General features: G+C 38.9%; 1 protein-coding gene across 1 annotated transcript in view; it reads left to right on the top strand.

Moving 5' to 3' along the window:
• SAAL1 (serum amyloid A like 1) overlaps positions 1-18024 on the top strand; it is a 219370-nt gene that overhangs the window by 91843 nt on the left and 109503 nt on the right. The window contains 1 exon segment of the mRNA XM_053720661.1: positions 8641-8700. Coding sequence (XP_053576636.1) covers positions 8641-8700 — 60 coding nt within the window.

The raw sequence follows: 18024 nt of genomic DNA, 5'->3' as shown, positions 1-18024 counted from the left end.
CAATACTCTCCTTCATGCCTCTAGCTGCCATCCAAAGCATGTAACTTTTGCTGTGGCTAAGGGGCAGTACACCAGAATAAGGCAAAATTGCAGTGAACACAGAGTTTCTAGTTGAAGCAGATGATTTGGCAAAGAGACTTAGAGAGAGACATTACCCACAAAGGGACATACTAAAAGCTAGACAGTCTGTGGACGTGGAGCCTAGACAGACTTTTTTTACATGAGAAATGTTCCAACAAGAATAGAGGAGTTTTTGATGGTATGCACTTTGTCACTAATTATAGTGCCCAATACCAGAATATATGTAACATTATCGAAAGGCATTTCTCTATTGTTGCTGCAGATGATAGTCTTGCCATGGTAACTAAAAAGGGTATAAGGTGTTCCTACAGAAAATGTAGAACTCTAGGGTCTATTTTGTCTCTTACCCAGTTAAAACCCACCACACAATCTTCCTCGTCATGGCTTAGACATGTAGGCATGTTTAAATGTGGACACAGGAAATGAAAAACCCTGTGACTATGTTCATGTCACTTCTACCTTTAAATCTGAGACCAAGGGAGAAGAGTTTGAAATAAAATCATGCCTCAATTTTACCTCCACTTGTGTGATCTATTTGGTCAATTGTGTCCAATGTAAAGTCCAATACATTGGGCTCACCAGTCGAGATATCAATACTCGTATCAGGGAACACTTTTCAACTATCACAGTTGGGAAATCTTCCACTCCTTTGGTTCAACATTTTGCTACACGGCATAATTGTTCTCTTAATACTTTGAAATGGTGTGCTATTGAAAAGGTGAAAATCCCCAAACGGGGTGGTGACCCTGATCTTCTTTTAGCCAAAAGGGAGATGTATTGGATATTTCGAATGGGCACTAGGATACCACATGGTCTTAATTCTAGATTTGACCTCATACATTTTTGGGAGTAAATTGTTAATTTTTATACATATATAATTATGTGTTGTTGAATTTCGGTATTTTTAGCGTAGTTTTTACCAGTTACGCATAGTATGACCAGTTTGACTTTATTCAATGATTTTCATATACGTCCGTTTGTGTATCCTGCTCATGCATGTATTATATGTTCTTTATCCTTTTTGCCTTTCTCTAAGTATTCATGTACTAGTACGTTATTTGTATATACGATCTAACTGATTGTTACTATCTGGTTCATAATATATGTATCAAACATTGTACTTGTTTAGTATATAAATAGTTGAATTGTAACATTAGTTGCTTAAACATGTACATGTATGTTACAACTTGTATTTCATTCGTGCTGTTGGTTGGCCTGTGCATTTAGGGCGTATTTTGTTTTAACCAATAGGATTTAAAACCATGTGGGGGGCAGATAATGCATAAGAGGTTAAATGAGGCAGGACTTGTACTGTTCCCTGTAAGATCGCCTTATGTTCTGTAAGCGCACATATATTTTTCACGTGCACACAGTTTGCCAAATAAAACCCAGAGTTAGGTTACTACTATGGCAACAAACATGTTCTGTTACTTACTCTAGGTGCTTACTATGCCTTATCTTGCGGTTAGTTACATGTTTATAATAAAGTGCTGTTACTTTTTTTTTGTGAAAACTGCTCCTATAACTTTTTTGGGTGAGAAACTGCACATAAATGTATCATTTTAAAATTTGGCGGTGCAGACAATTCCAAGTTGATTGAATAAGAATACCCAGTAAAAACGCTATCCTCCACCCCCAGATTTTTTTGGGGTTCCTACACCTATGTCGCCCTCTGATATATAATAGTCAGGTCTAGTTCTGCTGTTAACAAGGGGTGATGATCTCAAGTCACTGGGTAACTGGTTTAGGTGCAGTGATGGATTTTTTGGTTCTTATCTACCTTTGTTGTTTTACAGGACTTAGGTTCTTCAGTTTCACTGATCCACGTGTCAGCACTCACTTATCTTGATACTCGTAAAGAACAAACATTCTCAACAATTCCACCTGTAGCTGCAAATAGACCCCAACTCCTATGTGTTGCCAAACACTTTAATGAAAAGATAAAACTATGTCACGGGGAGAAGGCTCACAATATGGTGGAATTGTTGAGCACGTATTAAGACTGAGTGCTGACACATGGATCAGTGAGCTAAGACACATTTGAGTGCTGCTATAGCTGTGAGTGTCGATATGTAGGGGCACACAGAGGAGGCTTGTTGGGGATGTTCTGCACTAGGGGGCGCTCTTTCTTTCTGCTTTGTGTTTACGTTGAACTCTAGACATGCAACTCCTTATGTCTATATGTTGTGTAGAATATCATGATTCTTGTGTAATTCATTTGTTTTCTTATTAGTATTTATATATTAGTGCATATATATGGTAGGGAAAATATCACTATAGGTGACCAGTAAAGGAAAGTGTTACTTGTGAGTTACTAATCATTTAGCGTTTCAATGGACATAAAAGTGCAAATACAAAAAGCTTTAAAATGTTGTATGAGTTTAACTCCTGCAAAGGGATTACACACATAGTTAAAGTTAGCTACAGAGCTAGCTGAACACAGCTGGTAAGCCAATGACATGAGGCCTATATGTGCAGCCACCAATCACCAGTTGCTCCCATTGCTGCTTCATAGCCTACCTAATTATGCTTTTCAACAAAGGATACAAAGAGAACAAATCTATATAGGATTTCCCTTTGTCTTGTATTAAGTAGCGGGACATTGTTTTGTTTAATACGTGGGATTTTAGGAAATGTTTTAGCTGTGAATATGAAAATGCTGTAAAGAAACTACAGTAAAAAAAATACAAAAATTAACAGAGACTTATGTGAATGTTGGGATTTATTTCTCCAACATAGGTGTGTCCGGTCCACGGCGTCATCCTTACTTGTGGGATATTCTCTTCCCCAACAGGAAATGGCAAAGAGCCCAGCAAAGCTGGTCACATGATCCCTCCTAGGCTCCGCCTACCCCAGTCATTCTCTTTGCCGTTGTACAGGCAACATCTCCACGGAGATGGCTTAGAGTTTTTTAGTGTTTAACTGTAGTTTTTATTATTCAATCAAGAGTTTGTTATTTTGAAATAGTGCTGGTATGTACTATTTACTCAGAAACAGAAAAGAGATGAAGATTTCTGTTTGTATGAGGAAAATGATTTTAGCAACCGTCACTAAAATCCATGGCTGTTCCACACAGGACTGTTGAGAGCAATTAACTTCAGTTGGGGGAACAGTGAGCAGTCTCTTGCTGCTTGAGGTATGACACATTCTAACAAGACGATGTAATGCTGGAAGCTGTCATTTTCCCTATGGGATCCGGTAAGCCATGTTTATTAAGATCGTAAATAAGGGCTTCACAAGGGCTTATTAAGACTGTAGACTTTTTCTGGGCTAAATCGATTCATTATTAACACATATTTAGCCTTGAGGAATCATTTATTCTGGGTATTTTGATATAATAATATCGGCAGGCACTGTTTTAGACACCTTATTCTTTAGGGGCTTTCCCAAATCATAGGCAGAGCCTCATTTTCGCGCCGGTGTTGCGCACTTGTTTTTGAGAGGCATGACATGCAGTCGCATGTGAGAGGAGCTCTGATACTTAGAAAAGACTTTCTGAAGGCGTCATTTGGTATCGTATTCCCCTTTGGGCTTGGTTGGGTCTCAGCAAAGCAGATACCAGGGACTGTAAAGGGGTTAAAGTTAAAAACGGCTCCGGTTCCGTTATTTTAAGGGTTAAAGCTTCCAAATTTGGTGTGCAATACTTTTAAGGCTTTAAGACACTGTGGTGAAAATTTGGTGAATTTTGAACAATTCCTTCATGTTTTTTCGCAATTGCAGTAATAAAGTGTGTTCAGTTTAAAATTTAAAGTGACAGTAACGGTTTTATTTTAAAACGTTTTTTGTACTTTGTTATCAAGTTTATGCCTGTTTAACATGTCTGAACTACCAGATAGACTGTGTTCTGAATGTGGGGAAGCCAGAATTCCCATTCATTTAAATAAATGTGATTTATGTGACAATGACAATGATGCCCAAGATGATTCCTCAAGTGAGGGGAGTAAGCATGGTACTGCATCATTCCCTCCTTCGTCTACACGAGTCTTGCCCACTCAGGAGGCCCCTAGTACATCTAGCGCGCCAATACTCCTTACTATGCAACAATTAACGGCTGTAATGGATAATTCTGTCAAAAACATTTTAGCCAAAATGAACACTTATCAGCGTAAGCGCGACTGCTCTGTTTTAGATACTGAAGAGCATGACAACGCTGATAATAATGGTTCTGAAGGGCCCCTAACCCAGTCTGATGGGGCCAGGGAGGTTTTGTCTGAGGGAGAAATTACTGATTCAGGGAACATTTCTCAACAAGCTGAACCTGATGTGATTACGTTTAAATTTAAGTTGGAACATCTCCGCATTCTGCTTAAGGAGGTATTATCCACTCTGGATGATTGTGACAAGTTGGTCATCCCAGAGAAACTATGTAAAATGGACAAGTTCCTAGAGGTCCCGGGGCTCCCAGAAGCTTTTCCTATACCCAAGCGGGTGGCGGACATTGTTAATAAAGAATGGGAAAGGCCCGGTATTCCTTTCGTCCCTCCCCCCATATTTAAAAAATTGTTTCCTATGGTCGACCCCAGAAAGGACTTATGGCAGACAGTCCCCAAGGTCGAGGGAGCGGTTTCCACTTTAAACAAACGCACCACTATACCCATAGAGGATAGTTGTGCTTTCAAAGATCCTATGGATAAAAAATTAGAAGGTTTACTTAAAAAGATGTTTGTTCAGCAGGGTTACCTTCTACAACCAATTTCATGCATTGTCCCTGTAGCTACAGCCGCATGTTTCTGGTTCGATGAGCTGATAAAGGCGGTCGATAGTGATTCTCCTCCTTATGAGGAGATTATGGACAGAATCAATGCTCTCAAATTTGCTAATTCTTTCACCCTAGACGCCACTTTGCAATTGGCTAGGTTAGCGGCTAAGAATTCTGGGTTTGCTATTGTGGCGCGCAGAGCGCTTTGGTTGAAATCTTGGTCAGCTGATGCGTCTTCCAAGATCAAGCTACTTAACATTCCTTTCAAGGGGAAAACGCTGTTTGGCCCTGACTTGAAAGAGATTATCTCTGATATCACTGGGGGTAAGGGCCACGCCCTTCCTCAGGATCGGCCTTTCAAGGCAAAAAATAAACCTAATTTTCGTCCCTTTCGTAGAAATGGACCAGCCCAAAGTGCTACGTCCTCTAAGCAAGAGGGTAATACTTCTCAAGCCAAGCCAGCTTGGAGACCAATGCAAGGCTGGAACAAGGGAAAGCAGGCCAAGAAACCTGCCACTGCTACCAAGACAGCATGAAATGTTGGCCCCCGATCCGGGACCGGATCTGGTGGGGGGCAGACTCTCTCTCTTCGCTCAGGCTTGGGCAAGAGATGTTCTGGATCCTTGGGCGCTAGAAATAGTCTCCCAAGGTTATCTTCTGGAATTCAAGGGGCTTCCCCCAAGGGGGAGGTTCCACAGGTCTCAGTTGTCTTCAGACCACATAAAAAGACAGGCATTCTTACATTGTGTAGAAGACCTGTTAAAAATGGGAGTGATTCATCCTGTTCCATTAAGAGAACAAGGGATGGGGTTCTACTCCAATCTGTTCATAGTTCCCAAAAAAGAGGGAACGTTCAGACCAATCTTGGATCTCAAGATCTTAAACAAGTTTCTCAAGGTTCCATCGTTCAAGATGGAAACCATTCGAACTATTCTTCCTTCCATCCAGGAAGGTCAATTCATGACCACAGTGGATTTAAAGGATGCGTATCTACATATTCCTATCCACAAGGAACATCATCGGTTCCTAAGGTTCGCATTCCTGGACAAGCATTACCAGTTCGTGGCGCTTCCTTTCGGATTAGCCACTGCTCCAAGGATTTTCACAAAGGTACTAGGGTCCCTTCTAGCTGTGCTAAGACCAAGGGGCATTGCTGTAGTACCTTACTTGGACGACATTCTGATTCAAGCGTCGTCCCTTTCTCAAGCAAAGGCTCACACGGACATTGTCCTGGCCTTTCTCAGATCTCACGGATGGAAAGTGAACGTGGAAAAGAGTTCTCTATCTCCGTCAACAAGGGTTCCCTTCTTGGGAACAATAATAGACTCCTTAGAAATGAGGATTTTTCTGACAGAGGCCAGAAAAACAAAACTTCTAGACTCTTGTCGGATACTTCATTCCGTTCCTCTTCCTTCCATAGCGCAGTGCATGGAAGTGATCGGTTTGATGGTAGCGGCAATGGACATAGTTCCTTTTGCGCGCATTCATCTAAGACCATTACAACTGTGCATGCTCAGTCAGTGGAATGGGGACTATACAGACTTGTCTCCGAAGATACAAGTAAATCAGAGGACCAGAGACTCACTCCGTTGGTGGCTGTCCCTGGACAACCTGTCACAAGGGATGACATTCCGCAGACCGGAGTGGGTCATCGTCACGACCGACGCCAGTCTGATGGGCTGGGGCGCGGTCTGGGGATCCCTGAAAGCTCAGGGTCTTTGGTCTCGGGAAGAATCTCTTCTACCGATAAATATTCTGGAACTGAGAGCGATATTCAATGCTCTCAAGGCTTGGCCTCAGCTAGCGAGGGCCAAGTTCATACGGTTTCAATCAGACAACATGACAACTGTTGCGTACATCAACCATCAGGGGGGAACAAGGAGTTCCCTAGCGATGGAAGAAGTGACCAAAATCATTCTATGGGCGGAGTCTCACTCCTGCCACCTGTCTGCTATCCACATCCCAGGAGTGGAAAATTGGGAAGCGGATTTTCTGAGTCGTCAGACATTGCATCCGGGGGAGTGGGAACTCCATCCGGAAATCTTTGCCCAAGTCACTCAGCTGTGGGGCATTCCAGACATGGATCTGATGGCCTCTCGTCAGAACTTCAAAGTTCCTTGCTACGGGTCCAGATCCAGGGATCCCAAGGCGGCTCTAGTGGATGCACTAGTAGCACCTTGGACCTTCAAACTAGCTTATGTGTTCCCGCCGTTTCCTCTCATCCCCAGGCTGGTAGCCAGGATCAATCAGGAGAGGGCGTCGGTGATCTTGATAGCTCCTGCGTGGCCACGCAGGACTTGGTATGCAGATCTGGTGAATATGTCATCGGCTCCACCTTGGAAGCTACCTTTGAGACGAGACCTTCTTGTTCAGGGTCCGTTCGAACATCCGAATCTGGTTTCACTCCAGCTGACTGCTTGGAGATTGAACGCTTGATCTTATCGAAGCGAGGGTTCTCAGATTCTGTTATCGATACTCTTGTTCAGGCCAGAAATATATCTGTTGGTGTGAATCTAAAGGATTCCCTTGGGACAAGGTTAAGATTCCTAAGATTCTATCCTTCCTTCAAGAAGGATTGGAAAAAGGATTATCTGCTAGTTCCCTGAAGGGACAGATTTCTGCCTTGTCTGTGTTACTTCACAAAGAGCTGGCAGCTGTGCCAGATGTTCAAGCCTTTGTTCAGGCTCTGGTTAGAATTAAGCCTGTTTACAAACCTTTGACTCCTCCTTGGAGTCTCAACTTAGTTCTTTCAGTTCTTCAGGGGGTTCCGTTTGAACCCTTACATTCCGTTGATATTAAGTTATTATCTTGGAAAGTTTTGTTTTTAGTTGCAATTTCTTCTGCTAGAAGAGTTTCAGAATTATCTGCTCTGCAGTGTTCTCCTCCTTATCTGGTGTTCCATGCAGATAAGGTGGTTTTACGTACTAAACCTGGTTTTCTTCCAAAAGTTGTTTCTAACAAAAACATTAACCAGGAGATTATCGTACCTTCTCTGTGTCCGAAACCAGTTTCAAAGAAGGAACGTTTGTTGCACAATTTGGATGTTGTTCGCGCTCTAAAATTCTATTTAGATGCTACAAAGGATTTTAGACAAACATCTTCCTTGTTTGTTGTTTATTCCGGTAAAAGGAGAGGTCAAAAAGCAACTTCTACCTCTCTCTCTTTTTGGATTAAAAGCATCATCAGATTGGCTTACGAGACTGCCGGACGGCAGCCTCCCGAAAGAATCACGGCTCATTCCACTAGGGCTGTGGCCTCCACATGGGCCTTCAAGAACGAGGCTTCTGTTGATCAGATATGTAGGGCAGCGACTTGGTCTTCACTGCACACTTTTACCAAATTTTACAAGTTTGATACTTTTGCTTCTTCTGAGGCTATTTTTGGGAGAAAGGTTTTGCAAGCCGTGGTGCCTTCCATTTAGGTGACCTGATTTGCTCCCTCCCTTCATCCGTGTCCTAAAGCTTTTTTATTGGTTCCCACAAGTAAGGATGACGCCGTGGACCGGACACACCTATGTTGGAGAAAACAGAATTTATGTTTACCTGATAAATTACTTTCTCCAACGGTGTGTCCGGTCCACGGCCCGCCCTGGTTTTTTTAATCAGGTCTGATAATTTATTTTCTTTAACTACAGTCACCACGGTACCATATGGTTTCTCCTATGCAAATATTCCTCCTTAACGTCGGTCGAATGACTGGGGTAGGCGGAGCCTAGGAGGGATCATGTGACCAGCTTTGCTGGGCTCTTTGCCATTTCCTGTTGGGGAAGAGAATATCCCACAAGTAAGGATGACGCCGTGGACCGGACACACCGTTGGAGAAAGTAATTTATCAGGTAAACATAAATTCTGTTTTTTCAGGAATGTGCTGCTACTGTTGCTGTCTGATTCTGACCCTCCGACACTTCTGGAGACCAGCAGGTAATGCTCAGTATATTAGCGAGGGGATTATATAATAATATCACTTATTGTACAGAAGCACTGGAAAATACGCATGTCTCACTGTTGTAGAAATATATCAGTACTGGTGGATACATGTCCTATTAACTGTAAGATACACTTGCACAAAAGCACTTACACAGATTTACACACACTCACAGATTCACATGCTCTCACATACACACAGATACACTTGCACAAGTGCACATACACAGATTCACACGCACTAGCACTCACGCATGTTGACACGCACTCACAGATTCACACACAATCACATACACTTGTACTCCCTCAGGCCCACACACGCACTTACACACACAGATACACTCGCACTCACAAATTCACACGCCCATAAAAACCACGCACTCGCACACACAGCTACATACATACTACTGCTATTGCTTTTGTGATGATAATTACTTATTTCAGTGAGCTTTTGATTAAAAATTATTTTCTTTTCTAAGATATGGAGAGTCCACAACGTCATCAATTACTGTTGGGAATATCACTCCTGGCTAGCAGGAGGAGGCAAAGATCACCACAGCAAAGATGTTAGTGTCTCTCCCCTACCCATAAACTCCAGTCATTCTCTTGGCCTCTGTCAATGGAGGAGGTGAAGTTTGGTGTCTGAAGAAAATTGGATTTATTTTCACTACCAACAAGAATTTTGGGTATAGCTGTAGTCCACGCCAATCTCTGCAGTAGAGTAGTGGTGGCTTTAAAGCAGTTATGAACTTGTGAGGTGGTCCTTGCTGCGTTTTCCGAACATAATTGCTGCCCTAGTATAGAAAGCCAGAGTAGGTTTACTCTGTTCTTTCTTTTTTCTACAGGTCTCTGTGAGGAGTATGTGTCCTCTCACACCGTATAAGATGTCCTCCTGCCGGACAGCCAGACTGCAGGTAAGTGCCTTTTTGTCTTCTAGGTATGGAGATAGTCACTTAAGTAAATAAAAGATAATGAGCTGCAACTTTATTGGACATATATATATATATATATATATATATATATATATATATCCTTTATACAGGATATTTGTATAGGCAGGGAGCAGGCACATTTCTTTCATGTAATTAGCATGAGTCCATGAGCTAGTGACGTATAGGATATACATTCCTACCAGGAGGGGCAAAGTTTCCCAAACCTTAAAATGCCTATAAATACACCCTCACCACACCCACAATTCAGTTTTACAAACTTTGCCTCCCATGGAGGTGGTGAAGTAAGTTTGTGCTAGATTCTACGTTGATATGCGCTTCGCAGCACGCTGGAGCCCGGTTTTCCTCTCAGAGTGCAGTGAATGTCAGAGGGATGTGAAGAGAGTATTGCCTATTTGAATTCAATGGTCTTCCTCTAGGGGATCTATTTCATAGGTTCTCTGTTATCGGTCATAGAGATTCATCTCTTACCTCCCTTTTCAGATCGACGATATACTCTTATATACCATTACCTCTACTGATTCTCGTTTCAGTACTGGTTTGGCTGTCTACTATATGTAGATGAGTGTCTTAGGGTAAGTAAGTCTTATTTTTTATGACACTCTCAGCTATGGTTGGGCACTTTATACGTAAAGTTCTAAATATATGTGTTTAAACTTATATTTGCCATGATTCAGGATAATCGGTATTCCTTCATTCAGACTGTCAGTTTCATTATTTGGGGTAATGCATATGAATAAATAATTTTTTTCTTACCTTAAAAATTTTCAATTGACTTTTTTCCCTGCGGGCTGTTAGGCTTGCGGGGGCAGAAAATGCTTTAATTTATTGCGTCATTTTTGGCGCAAACTTTTTTGGCGCAAAATGTTGTCATTTCCGGCACCGTAGTTGTCGCCGGAAGTTTGTTTGTTGTTATGTCATTTTTTGACGCATGTGTGTTCAGACGGTTTTTTGCGCAAAAAAATGTGGGCGTCGTTTTCGGCGTCAGAGGATGTGGCGTCATACTTGGCGCCAAAAAAATATGGGGTTGTACTTGGCGCCAATAATGTGGGCGTCATACTTGGCGACAAAAAATGTGGGCGTCATTCTTGTTCCACTTTTTCTCACATTATTTAAGTCTCACTTTTTTGTTGCTTCTGGTTGCTAGAGGCTTGTTTGTTTTGCATTTTTCCCCATTCCTGAAACTGTCATTTAAGGAATTTGATAATTTTGCTTTATATGTCGTTTTTTTCTATTACATATTGCAAGATTTTCCATATACTGTTCCTGGTTCAAAACATGCTGAGGGATTCCTGTTGACTGAGAAGTCCTACCAAAGCTAAGTTCATTTATTTTAAATGTTATGAATGTTTATCTTTAGCTATGGTTTGTAATAAGTTATCATGATAAACTTTTACATGCAGAATCCATTAGTATTTATGCTTTATATATTGCTATTCTTTTTACATCTTATGTACAAGATATACTTAGAAATTTATAAGAATTTTTTTCTGATTCTATTTTAAAGGCTTTTGTCTGACATCCCGCCTTCTAATACATTTTTAGGTCTTTTTCAAACTTCTTTTTTAGTCGATGAAGTTTCAAATGACCAACAACATAATGATTTATCCTTCTCTGATGGTGTTTTTTCTCATTCAGAATTTATTCTTCATCAGATATTGACATTAGCAAATCTACTTTTTTATTTTTAATAAAGTACATTTGTTCTTTGTTCAAAAGGTGTTGATTATTTTGGATATTGAAGTAACTAGTTCTTTTGATTTTAAAGACTAGCTAACATTTAAATTCTGCTTATTTATCTTCTGTGGTTTCTTCAGAAGTTTTTTTCCAGTTCCTGATACTAGGGAATGGAATAGGCAGTTAGTTTTCAGTTTTGAGGAAAGGTTCCCCAAATTAATGGGGCTATCTCTACTTCTGCTAAATATACTATTATTCTTATAGCAAATAGTATTTATTTGTTTCCTTCAGATGGTTGTATCTTATTTAAGGAAAATTGTTTTCAAGTACTTTTCTTTTTTTTTTTTTTATTATTATTATTTTTTCCTTTTACAAAAACGGGTACAGGTTAAAGACAGAGAAAAATATCATATTAGAGTCATATAATAATAGTTATACCTCTATCTTATTTTAACAAAAATATTCAAACATAGTGTATTGTCATACCCATATTGCATTTTCCAGGATTTTATACCTATCTACCTTTCCCTCCCCTGAAGGAGAGGGAGGGAGAGGTCCACTCATACCAGAAACAACAACAAAACAAAAAGAAGGGAACAGAGGAAGAGGAAAAAAAAAAAAGGGGGGAACATAACCTATCCCTGTTCCTCTCTCCTACCCCACCCAGCCTCAACCACTCCTCACAGGATACCCTATACTCTCCTCTGGAATCTCTCAGCGTAGATTCTTTGGGAGTCAATGCCATTCCGTTGGAAAGACCCCTGACAATATCAGAGTTTCAAAATAATCTGATCTTCGGAAATTAGAAATGAGGGCGAATTGAATATCGCGCGGGTAAGAAAGGATAACTCTTAACCATTTTGAAAAAAAAGCTTTAATTTTTTTTTTTGTGGGGCAGAAATACTTATTTGTTCAAAAATAACCTGAGAGTATATTAAATTTATGAAACATAGCAAAGTAGGGGCCCTTTTGTTTCTACAGTTTTTTAAAATTAAATTCCGTCCCAGCATGATCGCTGTATTAATAAGGTTAATATTATCTCTATTAGTCTCTGAGGTAAAAAGGAAAAAAATATGTTTAGATGTGATTTTTACTCTATTGTCTAACATCTTATTGAGCCAAAATTCTACCTTAATCCAGAACTGCAGAATTTTGGGGCACTCCCAAAAACAATGCACTATATCTGCACTTATGTTATTACATCTGGGACAATTAACGGCAGAATTAGTGTTCCATTTAGACATTTTCATGGGGGTTAGATAGGCATTATTAATTAACTTTATATGTGATTCTTTCCATGCTGTCGAAATGATAGCACTATTGATCCATTTAAGACTTGCATTGAGTGTATCTACAGTCATGTTTTCGTAATGAGTATTCCATTTCTCTAGAAGACTATTAGTCATTAACTGCCCCTGCTTAGCAAGCATAATTTTATATAATAAGGCGATGCTATGATTACCTGTTTTATAACTTGTTAAATATGTTTCAATTTGCCCCCAACCTTCGCTTTCTGCATTTGATATTTTGCTTTCTGCTATAAAATGTCTAATCTGCAAATAAGCAAAAAAAATTTTGTTTGAAAGACCAAATTCCCTAGCAATATCCTCAAATGATCTAATCTGCAGGTAGTTATTTAAACATTGATAAACATATGATAAGCCTTTTTGAGACCAAACGTTAAAAACTTCATAAGATAACCCAGGGATACATTTTGGATTACCTTGAATTGGGAGAAGTGGAGATGCATCAAAGTTAATTTTCAGTAATTTGTTTAATTTTTGCCATGCTTCAATCATATTACGTATTACTATCATTTTTTTAATATCCTTTGGGAGTTGTGATATCGGGCAGTGCAGCAGCGCTTTCAGAGTGTATGGGGAAGTCAGTTGTTCTTCTATTTAAAAATGTGTAAGGTGGTTAGCTTCTGTTAGCCAATCAAATGCGGAACGAGATAGGGTAGCTATGTTATACTTTTTAATATCTGGGAAAGATAAACCACCTTCTTCAAATCTGAGTACTAATTTTGCTATAGATAGCATATGTCTCTTATTATTCCATATAAAATTAGCGCAGTCTCTATTAAATCTTTTTATATCTTGACTCTTTATAAATAGCGGTAGATTTTGCATAATGTACATCAGTTGGGGGAACAAAATAGTGGGAACAAAATAGTTTTAATGATCATCACCTTGAAAAAAACGGAGTAATTTAATTTATACCATTGGTTTGGGTCAGAATGAAAATGTAATCCTAGGTACTTAATACTGGCAGACTCTTGAAAAGGATGTTCTTGGATACTTTTTTTGGTCTTATGTAACCAGAGGATTTCGGACTTATTGGCATTAATTTTATAGCCTGAAATAGAACCAAACATATCAATAATGTTTAAGGCCAGCAGTATATTTCTCTTCGTATTTTTAATAAATAATAACAAATCATCTGCATATAAGGATAATACTAGTCTTTCTTGTCCTAGCCTAATACCTTGTAGCTCTTGTCGCAGTGTAATAGCCAGAGGCTCTATCCCAAGGTTAAACAATAAGGGGGAAAGTGGGCATCCCTGTCTCGTTCCCCTGTGTAATGTTAAATTCGAGGTATAGCTACCGTTAATTAGGATACTGGACCGTGGATGATCATATAATATTTTGATAAATTGTGTAAAGTGACCTGAAAAACCAAAAATGTTTAACGTCGAGAATAGATGGTCCCAGACCACAGAATCGAACGCCTTTTCGGCGTCGATTGTAATTAATGCAAAATCCCGGTTGTCTGTTTTTCTCTCTGATACTTTGTTCCAGAAATGTTCTAATACTAACGCTACTTTCCTGATATTTTTTGTGGAGGATCTTTGATGCATAAGTTTGATCAATATGAATAATAGGGTCAAGGCAAAGTTTTAATCGGTTCGTAACAATATGAGTTAATAGCTTATAATCTACATTAAGTAGTGAGATGGGTCTATATGACTTGGGGTCTAGTGGGTCTTTCCCTTTTTTCAAAATCAATGATATGATAGACTCAGAAAAGTATTTTGACATGTTTATGCCATCTATATAATATCCGTTAAACAATGAGACTAAACTGTCCGCTACCTCTATTCTAAGTATTTTATATAGTTCAGCAGGTATCTGATCCGGGCCGGGAGATTTATTAGCCTTAGCATTGTTAATAGCTTCCAAGACTTCCTCTTTCATAATAGGTCTATTAAGAGCACTAACCACTTCTTGAGATACCTTAGGGGGGCTAATCTTGTGCCAAAAATTATTCTTATTCTCTATACTAATTTCTTTCGCTGCGTACAGATTTTGATAATATTCTAGGAAGACATTTTTAATTTTCACTTGATCAGTAACTCTATTCGTCCCCTCGTAGATTGCTTCTATTATATTAGCTTTTTTCCTAGCCTTATCTACCCTGGATAGAAATTTGGCCGACTTCCCAAATTGACCTTTATATTTGTTACTTAATTTAAGTTCTTCCCAGGCGACCTTTTGTTTAATAAAGATATCCCTTTCTGCTTTGGCTGTTTTATATTTATCCCCAGACTGTTTAGAGGGATTGTTAATATATTTACAGTATGCATTCTGGACTTGTTTAGCTAACAGAATTTCCCTTTCCTGAGACTTCCTTTTTTTTGCAATCATATAGGCTTTAATATGACCTCTTAGATAGGCCTTAGCATTTTCCCAGAATATTTATTTTCCCGCGGTATGCTCTATTTAGAAGCTCATATTTTCTCCATTTATGTGTTAACCAGTTATTAAATTCTACATTATCTACTAAAAATGTTGGGAAAAATAAGTTATTCCTTTCGCTACTCTGGGTTGATGATAAATGAAAATCTAAAGAAATAATTGCGTGATCTAAAGTCAGAATATCAAATATCTCTGTCTTGACTTGACTAATGAAGGCGCTGGACAGCAGGAAAAAATCTATCCGTGAAAAAGAGCCATGACTTTTTGAATCACAGGTGAAAGACCTTGTATCGGGATGCTGCAGGCGCCAAATATCATGTAGCTTCAAATTTTTGCAAACTTGCTTGAAAATTTTCGCTTTATGTTTAGAAAAGGCAGAGTTTTTAGGAGAGCATTTATCTAGTGCTTCTGTAGGTATTAAATTAAAGTCACCCGCTAGAATTATATTCTGTCCTTGAAATTTAGTTAGCATAAAAACTAAATTATTCCAAAAGCTAGGGTCAGTATTGTTAGGACCATACACATTACAAATCACCATTTTGAGGCCATCTACCTGAATCTCGAGCACTGCCCATCTCTCTTGAGGATCTAAAGTTATGTTCAAAATATTATAAACCAATTTTTTATTTATCAAGATGGCAACTCCTTTTTTCCTTCTGGAACAAGGCGTGGCTATCACCTCCCCAACCCATTTAGTTTTAAGTTTACCTAATTCCTCCATTTTTAAGTGTGTTTCTTGTAATAAAACTATATCAGGGTTATATTTGGCCAATTGTCTAATTATTTTTTTCCTTTTGATTGGAGAGGTGATACCCCCCACATTCCACGAAAGACACCTAATATTCCCTTTTATTTATAAAACATTCCAAGTCTGGATGGGGAGGGGGGAAGAAGAGAGGGGACCTGTAATTTATTTGGCTGATGTTGCAATTGCTTCATCTTTCTGGTTGGATACTTTAAGATCAAGTATCGGATTATGATTTGTTTAGCATTGTTAAAAGGACAAAATCTACTACTCATTTGAAGTTCAGACTAAGTGCTATTGCATTGTCTTGTTTTCTTGCATTTGTTGCAAGTTCAGTGTGTTGACTGGTCCTTTAACTTAATTAATATGCTAATAATTTCATTTGTGTTGTCATTTTATTAAATATTTTCGCAAATGAGGTTTAATCTATGTCTTTAGCTATTTGAGCTAGACTAACTTTGTGATTTCAATCTTGAAATGCTAATTTGATTTCTAAGATCCATATTTCTTTTTTTCCAAGACAATCAATTATTTGGTTCATAATTGGATTCAATTCTTTAACTGTTACTATGGGCTTCAAGATTGAGTTCTAAGACTTTTTTGAAATTTGTTTGGTTCTATTCGGTCCAAACTTCTTAGACTTTGGGTACAGAATAGGATTCAGAGTAAAACCATCTGTGAGAAGTCTTTTTTTCTCTTTCGTATTCCAGCTATTTCAGTAAGACTAACACTTTCCTAAAGTGTGTTTCAGACCTATATGTTTTGGGTACTGGTGAAGCTGGTCAACCGTTGGGGCTCAGGTGCTGCTCAGACCTGGAGTCTTCTGGGGTATTTATTCCAGTTTCTTTTCTAGGAACTGGGTTTTGGGGTTTTATTCAAGACTATTCATTGTTCCAAAGATAGAAAATATTTTTGAATTGTCATATAAATGTACCATCTTTTAGAATGGTGTTTATATGGTCTTGTCTGCCTTTTTTGGTCAGTGATGGCATTTTTTGTTTACATTAGATACAATAGATGCATATCTTCATTTTCTGTTTTCATTCAGATTATTTTTATTTTCTGAGATTCTCTTTTTTTGACAATCATTACCAATTTGTTGCTTTTCCTTCTGGTCTAGCGACAGCTCTAAGAATCTTTTCAAGGTTCTCAGTATTCCTTATTTGGACGGTATTGTGGTACTGGCTCAGTCTTTTCATTCTGTGGAATCTCATACGATTCACTTTGTTGTTTCTTCAAGACATGGTTAGAGGATCTTTTTATCAAAAGCTCCTTGATTCCTCACACATGGGTCACCTTTTTTAGGTTTCCAGATAAATTGTGTCAATGTTTTTGTCTCTGAACAGACAAGTGACAAGTTTATTGGGTTCCGTTAGTCGGAACTTTCAGTCTCTATTATTTCCTTCAAGTTGCTATATATGCATGGAAGTTTTAGGTTTCATGGCTGCAGCATTGGATTCGATTCCCTTTGCTCATTTCATAGGAAACCTTTCCAGTTTCTTATTCTGAATAATGGTGCAGGGATTCTAGGATATCACTTTTTATATCTTTGAATCCTAATGTTTAAATATCTTTGATTCGGTGGTTAAGATCACCATCATTTAGTTCTACAGGTCTCTTCAGTTCTTTCAACCTGGACCAGGATCTCTACAGATGCGAGTCTTTTAGGTTGGGAGGCTGTCTGAGGATCTCTGTCAGCACAAGAGGTTTGGAAATCTCAGGAGGCGAGATTACCATTTCATATTTTTGGAACTCCGTGCATTCAGAGTTCTTTAGTTTGGTTTCTTTTTGAAGAAGAGACGTTTATTGTTTTTTTAAGATAGACAATGTCACAACTGTGGCGTATGTCTATCATCAGGGTGGGACTATCAGTTCTTAAGCTGTGACAGAAGTATCTCGGATATTTGCTTGGGCTAAATTCAGCTCCTATCTAATTTCTGTGGTCTTTTTCCCAGGTATAGACAATTGGGAAGCGGATTATCTCTGTTAATCAAGCTTTACATCCGGGAGAATGGTCCTTTTACCCAGATATGTTTTTCAATTTTTCAGATGTGAGGGCTTCCAGAAATAGATCTGTTAGCATCTCATCTTAACAAGGAACTTCCCAGGGGCCTATTCAGGTCAGGGGATCCTCAGGCGGAAGTAGTGTATGCATTGACACTTCCTTGGAATTTTCAATCCGCCTATATTTTTTCATCTCTGGTTCTTCTTTTAAGAGTGATTTTCAAAATCATCAGAGAGCAATCTTTGG

This window comes from Bombina bombina, chromosome 7 (genome assembly GCF_027579735.1).
Source record: "Bombina bombina isolate aBomBom1 chromosome 7, aBomBom1.pri, whole genome shotgun sequence".
In the NCBI taxonomy this organism is placed as follows: domain Eukaryota; kingdom Metazoa; phylum Chordata; class Amphibia; order Anura; family Bombinatoridae; genus Bombina; species Bombina bombina.
The sequence above is the reverse complement of the archived record's forward strand: the minus strand, read 5'-3'. Positions and strand labels throughout refer to the sequence as shown.